At 34.4% G+C, this 11313-nt stretch overlaps 1 protein-coding gene across 2 annotated transcripts in view; it reads left to right on the top strand.

The window, feature by feature from the left end:
- The window catches only part of LOC111051341 (DAZ-associated protein 2), a 33975-nt gene extending 27799 nt beyond the window's left edge, over positions 1-6176 (top strand). For both annotated transcript variants that reach the window (XM_022337837.2, XM_022337839.2), the window contains 2 exons: positions 2635-2826; positions 6085-6176. In XM_022337837.2, coding sequence (XP_022193529.1) covers positions 2635-2817 — 183 coding nt within the window. In that variant the 3' untranslated portion in view covers positions 2818-2826; positions 6085-6176. The remainder of the gene's footprint in view (positions 1-2634; positions 2827-6084) is intronic.
- Positions 6177-11313: the final 5137 nt, after the last annotated feature.

Genomic DNA, 11313 nt, shown 5'->3' on the forward strand with positions numbered 1-11313 from the left:
ATTTACCACTATAAAGACCCCCATAAAATGGCCGCTTCATAAGGAACACGAGTATCATGACCTGTATTTATAGACCTTGATTTTTTTACACCAGTCTTTGAGTGTCTGCTTTTACTTTTTGGAGAAAGCTTTAATTACGTTCAACGAAATCATAATGTTGGGACCAGCCTATTGGATCTGATCTGATTCTAACAGACCAGACTTAATGGTGCTGGATGAAGAGATGAATATGGCCTACTTTATTGATGTGCCAGTACCCTTCAACCACAATTATTCAAGAACGATTCTGGCTGAAAAAATGAGTATGTGGCTTTGGCTGAGGAGGTCTTTGGCTTTATTCCATATGGACTATGTGAGGATCATCCAAGTGATAATATCGGTAACAGGAATTGTTCCAAAAGCTCTGACAATGAGTTCGAGAGAGTTGGGCATGAATTATTGGACAGTTCATAAATCTGTAATAATCTACTTGTGTCATCCAGTGAGTAAATTTGCATCACAAAATTAGTAAACGAAAAATCGACAACAGTATACTTGATTGACTTTTGGTCCGTATGCATTCTTTGTATCAACTATATGATTGTGAAAGTAAAATAAATAATTATTTGTAAAATAACACCATAGTACCCCTTTTGAAAAGTTTTTATAATAAAATAACAGATTGAAAACACAAATTACACATCTGTTATTTTATACTAAACACTTTTCAAAAAAAGGTACTATGATGTCATTTTACACATAAGAAATTGAATAGCCCTGAATAAAGGCTATACATTTTAAGAAAATAAATGAGTGATGAATAAGAAAACGTAATAATAACATCTTATAATAAATATGTTGTAATTATTGATATCATATGTTCATGTATGTATTACTATCACTATCACACGTACTATACTATCACTTATATTTTTATATATGATGATATATTATTTATGATATTCTCCAATTAATCTTTCAGAAGATTTAGGTGTACTATTTCTAATTTTCCTACTATCTAAAGTTGATCTTCAGATCTTGTTTTTGTGTTGAAATAATATTATCTATGTTTCTGATATTCGTTTTGTTTATGATAATAAAAATGCACTTTTTGTGTAGTTGAGAAGTTGATATTGTGGTAATTATTCATATTGAACGAAAAAGACTAAGAAATTGTCAAAAAACCACAGATTTATTGATACTTAGAAAGACCGGTTTCGGTTATTACACCATTGTCAATCTCTGATAAACTAAAACTTAATACAAGAGCAGAAGAATTTATACTAGTAGGCGAGTACTGCTATTGGTCAAGGGCATGAACGCCTGCCATTGGACAAGCTAGACAGTCTCCTCCCACTCAACGGTGTGACAAAATGGCGGCTTAAGCAACAGAATCGCCATGATAGCAAAATTTACTTTCAGTACAAAATAAGAACCAAGAAAACAAGTGTGAAAGATAATAAAACAAATATTTGAATGGAAAAACTATTGACTAATGTATGCTTACAATTTTATGATAAAACTTAATTCGTAGTGTTGTATTGGTTGAAATGAATCTGGTCATTTAAACTATACTGGAAATTTTCCTTAATTACTGTTGTTATTTCTAAAGCCTCTAGAATATTCAAAGATCTGCCTTTGTTATTAACAGGCAGAAACTCAACATTCTCCTTAACTGTGAACTTGTGATTATTTGTTATGTTCTGCAAAGTTAGATTCCTCATTTTGTTTATTCCAATCTCTGATGTGTTCTTTAATTCTACTTTTGAAACTTCTACCAGTTTGACCCACATAACAAGCTCTTTAATCACCACATTTAAGTTTGTACACCCCACTTTTATCCCAAATATCAATTTTGTCTTTACTCCAGCTAAATAGACTATTTAAAATCGGTTTAGTCTTGAAAGCAACATGAAATCCATTCCTCTTCAATTCCCTACCTATCTTATCAGATACAAGGCCTAAATATGGAATTGTTATCCAAGTCTTCTCCTCACAGTTTGAGCCTACAAAGCTAGAATTGATTGAAATTTGTCTATTAATTTTACTCAATAATCTGTCCACCATACTTTCTTCATTCCCATTTGTGACAGCTATCTGTTTAATTTTAGTGATCTCAATATCAAAATCATGATAGCTCACAGGTATTGTTAGTGCTCTATAGACCATGCTATTGAAAGCAGCAAGTTTGTGAGAAATAGGATGACAAGAATGAAGAGGAATGATAACATCAGTATGGGTTGGTTTTCTGAAAATAGAAAACTTGTGAAAACCAGTGCTATGATCTATTCTTAAATCTAGAAAATTCAATTCTCAATCCTGTTCTACCTCTACAGTGAATTTTATACTCTGATGTAATCCATTCAGATAGGAAAGAAAATTGTCTAGTTGTCTGTTACTTCCTTTCCATAAGAAAATAATATCATCTACATATCGAAACCAGTAAACAATTTTATCTTTGAAATGACTATTTTCAATAATTCTACTTTCCAACTTATCCATAAATAATTCAGCTAGGAGTAGGTGAGTGGTTTCTAAGTATCAATAAATCTGTGGTTTTTTTGACAATTTCTTAGTCTTTTTCATTCAATAATAGAAATGCTTAAATAATTATCCATGTGTCTGATATTCGGTGTTGTTTGGTTGAAACTTCAGAATGCATTCGAAGCTGGAGCAAGATTTGACGGTATCGCACAACCAGTGTTGCCCCCGGCACCCCCCGGAGTGCCCCCCTCCCCGGCCCAACTGGCTGCCATGGCTGGACACAATGTGGCTCTTACACAGAAGAAAGGATCTTTCCTAACTGGCTCCGGTGACGGTGGTTACACCTTCTGGTAGTCTCCTAAGGTAATGCCATCGGATCGTGACCAATCTGGTTTGTCCAGATACATCTACATCTTATAGACATGCGAAATAGTGTCCTTGAATGAATATCCAGGGTTTAACGTTTGCATTATTCACCTTATGCTTGGTTCCATCAAACTCAACTCTGAATCAGCATGAGGTAGTGAATAATAAGTATAGTAACATTCACGTTATTAAATTAGCACCTAATTAACATTCGTCTGCTGTCCTTGTTTGTTATTAGACAAAACAGATAGCTCTATCCATTTCAATCTCCACACCGTTGCAAAATCGTTTGTCTATATCGATGCTATCAATCGACGAATCAAAATCGATGCTATCAATAAATATAATGAACTCAATGAATTTATATAAATTATTGAATGAAAATCCAAATTAAATCAGCTGTGCTTTAGTGAATAAGTTTATTCAATTTCTGGTGCAAAATTTCTTAAAGTAGCTCAATATTTTACAGTTTTTTAGTGCTCATTGAGTGCGATTTCGTTATTTAATTTAGTTTTTAATCTATACAAATTCAAAATTGTATGTTTATATGTGTTTACATCGAAAATTGAAGGAAGCCCAACCTACTTTTCGAACTGAGTTATCATCTAAATTTGGAAGAAAAAATAATACAAGGATTGCCTTGAATGCTGCCAACTACCCCAAAGAATTCTTCTACTGAAAATATTGACAATAGGGTTAACAGCTAAAAGGAAATTCTATGAGAGCATTTAATTTTGATTTTCGTTTAATAGTTATTCAATGACATTTAAAAATGCAATATCTCATTAATCTCATTATTATTATTTATGTTAAATGAATGTAATATACCCAATTAACAATAGTTTATATAATAATTATCAGATATACCTGGATGACTTGACACAGCTATCTGTTATAGAAGGGGATGGAAAAATAAATGCGGCAACTATGCCGTACTATCATTTGCACTGACTTTATGAAGTGAATCTCACTATATGTTATATCTGGTTATAGCAGATAGTTGACTCGGTTGGTGTAATCCAACAAATAATCAATCATGTGAATATAAAAATGAACTCTAATCACATCTAGATATAATTATCAGTGCCAGTATGCAATATTATTCGAGCATTGCATATGCAAATTTTCAAGATGGACGATATACCTGAATATCCACTAATCACAGAAAATAATCAAAATTGACTATTCTACTAGATGTGACAGAGCAACTGTACAGGATACAGGATTCCATATGACATAAAATCTCATAGAGATCAGTTTGCTGCCACAATGCAACAATTTCTTTACCGCGTTCCACCTACTGAAAATTGGTGATTTGGTAAACTATTCTGTCCTAACCAAGTAGGAAACAAGTTTATCAAAAATGAATTCTCCTTCTTCTTCTTCTTCTTCTTCTTCTTCTTCTTCTTCTTCTTCTTCTCCTTCCTCCTCCTTGCCTTTTTCCCATTATTTGGGGTCGGCTCTCCTTGATCTAAGTCTCCAGTTGGAACGATCCTGGGTCGTCTGATTTGTCAGGTCCAACTGCTTCATATTTTTATGAACTAAACCCAGCCATGTGAGACGGGGTCTGCCTCTGCCCCTCGGCTGTGTCTCCATATCAAGTACTTTCCTTGTCATGTGATTGGTTGAACGTCTATTTACATGTCCATACCAGCGCAATCTTCCTTCAATTATCTTCTCATAGTCTGGTGCCACCCGGAAACTGCCCCGAACATGCGTGCTTCAAATATGGTCCAGTCTAGTCACACCCCCTGCCCATCTCAGCATTGTCATTTCAGCAGAATGGAGTTTCTCTTCCTGCTGTTCTTTTCAGGGGCCAACACTCACTACCACAATATTATAGCATTGCTGGTCGCACTGCAGCTTTATACACTTTGCCCTTGATGGGCACAGGCATTCTTTCGTCGCAAAGTACCTCCGTTAGCTCTCTCCATTTTATCCATCTAGTGTTTATACGGCTTAAAATAAATTCTACTCCATAATCATTAATTGTATTGACAGGGCAATACACCTTTCCAAGTCAGATCATGTCAGATCATTTCCTGTAGATCATGTGATGAGTGTATTTTGTTATCTGGAAATTGGTGACTTGGCTAACTATTTTGTCCTAAGCAAGTAGGAAAAAAGTTTATCGGAAATAAATTTCACTCCATAATCTTTAATTGCATTGACAGGGCAATACACCTTGCCATGTCTCATGGATCAAGTAATGAGTGCATTTTTTATCTGGAAACTATACTATCAAAGAAAACCATATATTATTATTAAACCATAATTATATTATTATTCACTTTATCATTCATTTATTATTTTCACAAGAAAGGACTGACCGGGATAGAAAAACTAAGGATATTCCTTGTAGGCTACTATTCCTCTCCCAAATTTAGATTACAATTTGAAAGTTCGAAATAAGGTTATGATTTTACTTTTCCGAAATTTAGTCCATTTTCAATTAAAAACAACAAAAACTAAGATTACTATTAAATTTTATAAAAGTCATAACCTTAAACACTTCAGTTCCTGTTTGGCTTGAAAATGTGCGATACTAGCACGAAACGGACGTCACCACATCAAAGAATGTGAGTGCTTTTCACTTAAAAGTTTTATAAAATTTAATAGTAATAATAATAGTGGAAACAAGATGGATAACCAACAACAAAAAACTAAGAATTTTAGATTTTGACGGTTGAAAAACTAGATAAAACACAAAAATATTACACTCTAATCACCATTAATTGAAAATGTATTTATACATATTGAATGAAAATATCTAATTACAACAGTACCGCTGGCGGTAGCGAGCTAGCGGACGTTTCTTAGCAAGCCATGTCACACTGAGATCGTGCCCACGGCGGTACTCTCGAGTAGTGGGAGAAGCCCACTGGCTGTAAAACGTAGATGTAGCCTGTAGGCATGCGCTTGTTATGAAAATATCTTTCCGTATATTCAAATATGACAAGTCACCCCTCCTCGCTTCGCATCCGCTACGCGAGCTAAGAAAAATGTCTCAGCAGTAGGTAGTGCATGGTACTAGGCCTGCCTAACTCCCGCCTACTAAGCGAGCTCTGTTTGACCTGGTGCACTTGATAACACAGGGAGAGATTTTTAAAACTTTGCTCCCGATGCGGTAGCGAAGTCGGTGTTACATGGCCTTTATTGGAATGTTACAGGCATCTATTCTAACAATGTATACAATAAAATGAAAGTGTTTATTGGAGGAAATGTTTTGAATGTTTGGTTTGTGTTTTGTTGCAGAGGTTTGCGGGTTGATGAAGAGTGGCGCCATGAGCGGGCGGTGCCTGACTGCTGCTGATCTATCAGCTTAATCATTGTAAACAGTTTAATAAGCTAAGTTACCCCTTCCCATTTAACTATTATTACCTATAATAATAATCAATTACAATAAGAACGCATCCTCCTCTAAGGATATATTTTCAAAATTTTCCAAACGAAAGAACACCGCTTATTGATTATTTCTGATAAGTTTGGCATTGGCCGTGCAGATTGAGTGCAGATCGAATGGGTGTTGAGTGTTGAGCGATTGAGGCGAATGTTCAACTTTCATTTTTCAACACATGCTTTTGTTTTCGATTGCAACCTTCTAGTTAGCCGGTTGTGACAGCCAATAAGTGACACATTCGAATGATAGTCATTATAAAACAATTGCATTTTAGATTTTAGGATTGATTCCGTGATAAATAATGGAGTACAAAACCTCTATGACTAGTTAATAACTTCATTTAAAATTTTTTGTTGATGGATTTGATTTTGCACATCATCGAGCAATAGTAGATTAATATTAGCGTGCTAATTTAAAGTTCATTTATAATCGATTTGGAATTCTCTTTATACATTGTTATTGTTTGTAAAATTATTGTAGTTATATAATTGATAATTCTATTATTGTATTAGTATAAATGTTTATTATTTCTCTCGATTTAAATAAATTTTTCCCAATCTTCGTGATTGAAAAGAAATGAACTGTATCCAGTATCGTCATATTCAAATTACATTAGCAGTTAGTTAAGTATAATAACCATTTAGAAGTTCGCATTTTCATGAATTTTGCCCTGCATTTTCAAGTGTTGTATGTCTGCTTAATGATGGTTTGATAAAGCTAAATCACTATAGTAAGGTCCACGTTATAATGACAGTATTTAATCAACTTTGGTTTTGCTATCCTTGTCTATCTTTCGACAAAGCCGGTGGTACTATCCTTTTCTAGGTCCACAACGGTGCCAATTATGTTTTTGACAGTGTAGAAATATGATTAATTAATGCAGAGAATCGGCATCGCTATTCTTCTATCTTTATTCACTGTCATTATAACGTGGACCTCACTATATACTGTATAATAAACTCTACTGAACTATACTGTCCAACTCTACGTTCGACACTGAAATGAATTTTCCGCTCTATGTCTTGAATCACACTTTCCTTATTTGTGAATGTAGTATTCAAAAAACTGAAAAGTTTCTGGGGTTTTGGGTTCGATTCCCAATTCAGCTTTGCATTAGTAATTAGATGTTTTTACATCCTTCAAAATATTATAGTTCTTTCCTGCTGAGTATGATAATGCCCAAATAAGTTATGTTTATTCGTAATATGCTTTACAAGTAATAGATTTGCAATTTCGTTGCCAGGCCGAACAACAATCTCCAATGAAAGGTGAGCCTACAATTATTTCAGTACCGTATGTATCCGAACCACCGAGAGGTGAATTTGAAGCGTAACAGCTAAAGTCCGTGCAAACCTTAGTTTCCAGCCTGTGAGTATAGAATATTAGTATATATCATGTTGAATATTAGTATATATCATGTTGAATATTAGTATATCAATATATAGAATGTATTACATTCTATACTCACTGTTTGCAGCAAGGGGCTTTATGGCCAATGTTATTTCAATACAATAGGAGCACACTGTTGCTGTTTTTATGCTGATTCTATCAAAAAGGCCTACATTCTCTTTTTCGCTCTTTAACTCTCATAATTAGCTCACAGGCTCTCTGGATTCTGTGAAATCTGGCAGCACTAAGATACTTCATAAAAGAAATGCTGAAATCTAAGGTTTGTACAGTCTAGCGGTCACTCTTCTAAAAACAGGTCCTAGAGTACGTTGATGATGTTATATATCAATCATAGTGGATCTCAGCCAATCTTTTTTTGCATTTTATTCAAGTCTTTGTAGCTCTAAATTAGAATTTTATTCATTGAAACCCCAATACAGTAGGTGAATCTGTTACAATGTTAGAATATATTCTTAGAAAACTGCACAACCAGGTCACGTCTTACAATCTCCTGGCTGTGTTCATTTTAATTCCAGCGGAAAGATATTGAAATGAAAATTTATTTAAAGGTCTTCCAAGGCCATTTATAATATAATAAAGGAAAGAATTGGCTTATCAACATAAGGGATAATCGCCCGCTTCATTGATGGCCTTCAGAGTGCAAAAACGGCTACTGAGAATGATGTTTAGGAAGCCACTAAGGACCCCATGCAGACAGTTATTCAGGAAAGCTAAGATCCTGCCGTTGCCATGTCTGTATATCCTGGAGGCTGCATTGTACGCTACAACACACGGGCAAGGAATATGCTGAGACTCCAAGCTCAGAACAAGATATTTTGAAGCTAAGCCAGAGCAAGTGAGTCGAAGGATCTTAAACGCACTACCAGTGGAAATTATCGATACTTCAAATAGCAGAACATTCAAGAGACTACTGAGGAAATGAATGAGTCCAGGCAATGAATGCTCAGAAAAAGGGTATAGAGGGAAATGTTTGGAAGAAAATTTTTGACCCCACAGTTCTGTTAAGGTTAGTAAAGAGGTAAACATATCAAAAGTCCCCACCCCTACCCCCTGTGCTAAGGGGGTGGGGGTGGTATAAAGGTACCATTTTTTGGTTTCTCGCATAAAACTAAAAAACTATGTATCCTAAGGACTTGAATGTCATATAACAAATTGAAGCTTACATAATTTCCTCTAGTTGTTGAGATATCCGCTCTTGAAAGTGTGACATTTTTGAAAAAGAAACGTTTCCCACAAATTTTTTATTATTTTAGCTCTTATAACTTTTAGAAAATCGATGGGAAAAATCCATGTTGATTATGAACTTATAAAGCATTAAATTCTCTTCAATTTTGATGTATAATTTCACACTTTTACGAATATCCCTACACCTTTTATTGCAGCAGCTTTAGTGTTGAGTGTGAAATTTCCATTTTTGCAACAATAGACCAATTGACAAAGGAATTTGGAGGGAATGTTTCAAACAAAATTTTTGACTTTGCAGCTTTGTTGAGACTAGTTGGGAGGAGAACATATTAAAATTCCCCATTCCTAACTCATGTGCTACGGGGATGAGGGTGGTTTGAAAGTTGCATTTTGCAGCGTTTTACTTCCACGATCATATCTTGAGAACAATGCGTTCAACCGACATAACTAATTACTCAAAAATTAAGCTTGATAAATTCTCTACACTTTTTGTTCAATAGAATGTTGTGATATTCTCAACAGTTCCCGAGATATTCACTCTTGAAGGTGAGTAATTGTTAAAATAACAGGTTTTTATCCGATGTTTTGCTCTTTAAGGGCTTATAACTCGCCAACAATGCATCATAAAAACTTATGCTTATCGTAGATTTGTAGAGCATTGAATTCTCTTTGTAATGATGTATTATTTCACCATTCCAAGTTTTCCTTTCATTTTTATAACAGCTTCATTGTAGGGGGTGAAATTTTCATTGCTGCAACAAGTGTCAACTCAGCGGTTCCACACCTTCTACAGAGGGGATGAAGATGTGCACTTTTGCTATGTTCACCTGCCAACTAGTTAAAATCAAGCTGCAAAGTCAAAATTTGTCTCACAGACACCCCCTTCAAATGTCATTGTCAAACGATCAATTGTTGCAGCAATGAAAATTTCACCCCGTACATTGAAGCTGCTATAACAATGAAATGAAAACTTGGAATGGTGAAATAATACATCTTTTCAAAGAGAATTCAATGCTCTACAAACCTACGATAAGCATAAGTTTTTATAATGCATTGTTGGAGAGTTATATGCCCTTAAAGAGCAAAACATTGAATAAAACCCTGTTATTTCAACAATTTCACACCTTCAAGAGCGAATATCTCGGGAACTGTTGAGAATATCACAAAATTTTATTGAACAAAAAGTGTAGAAAATTTATCAAGCTTAATTTTTGAGTAGTTAGTTATGTCGGTTGAACGCATTGTTCTCGAAATATGAGCGTGGAAGTAAAACGCTGCAAAATGCAACTTTTGCAGACAAACGTGTCTTTTTCAAAAATGTCACACTTTCAAGAGCGGATATCTCAAAAACTAGAGGAGATATAATGAAAGTTGTAGAATTAATATTGTAGGAAATTATGTAAGCTTCAATTTGTTGTATGACATTCAAGTCCTTAGGATACATAGTTTTTGAGTTTTATGGGAGAAACCATAAAATGGTACCTTTAAACCACCCCACCCCCTTAGCACAGGGGGTAGGGGTGGGGACTTTTGATATGTCTACCTCTTTATTACCCTTAACAAAACTGTGGGGTCAAAAATTGTCTTCCCAACTTTTCCCTCTATAACCTCTACTTGACGACTAAATTGGCTACAAGAGAGATGTTTTTACAGTTTGATGAAGTTTTTCTCGTATACAGTGTAAGAAATGAATCTAGTAAAATTATGATAATTAAGATGATGTCATCTTTATTTTTGACTCCAAATATTCACGGACATTTTGATGACCTGACAAATTGTATGATTTTCTATTGTAACTGACAAATGCGAAACATTGAATGTAAAATGTACATGCATGAATAAATATTATTATTATTATTTTATTATTATTATTATTATTTTATTATTATTATTATTATTATTATTATTATAGGAAATTTACGAATCATCCCGTCTGAACTACTGAACTGATTAACTTGACATTTTGCATATTATAGGCCAATTTGAAATTCATCAAGTTTTCAATTAAACCCTTGTGGAGCACAGGTTTACCTGCTAGTTGAAGATAATTTTATTGTGTGTCTGAATAGCATGAACATTGAATACTACACATAAATTTTGAGGCTATTATACACTCCAGAGAGAAGGATGCTGTTCTGAAGTATAAGCTGAAATAATATTCATAAACAACGCCGTAATAGCAAGTGTTACGACAGCTAAGACCGCTAATAATTCTGGTGGAAAAATCAAGTCATAAAATCTACTTGATTATGACGTGCTTATTTATCATCAAAGTCGTCACAGACTTTTATATTCGATAACTTCTACTGGGTCATGTGTATTACAGTCGTTACGATCTCATTCTTGAAGCTTGTTATTAAAAAAAGTCGAGAAGTTATTTTAAAATAGAAATTTGAGGATAGTAGTAGACTTGGGAAGTTGCTATAGATATTTACAACTTCTTGGCCACATTCGCCCCACCAGTTTATCTCTCTCAAGATTCCTCTTTC

Source organism: Nilaparvata lugens, chromosome X, assembly GCF_014356525.2.
Source record: "Nilaparvata lugens isolate BPH chromosome X, ASM1435652v1, whole genome shotgun sequence".
In the NCBI taxonomy this organism is placed as follows: Eukaryota; Metazoa; Arthropoda; class Insecta; order Hemiptera; family Delphacidae; genus Nilaparvata; species Nilaparvata lugens.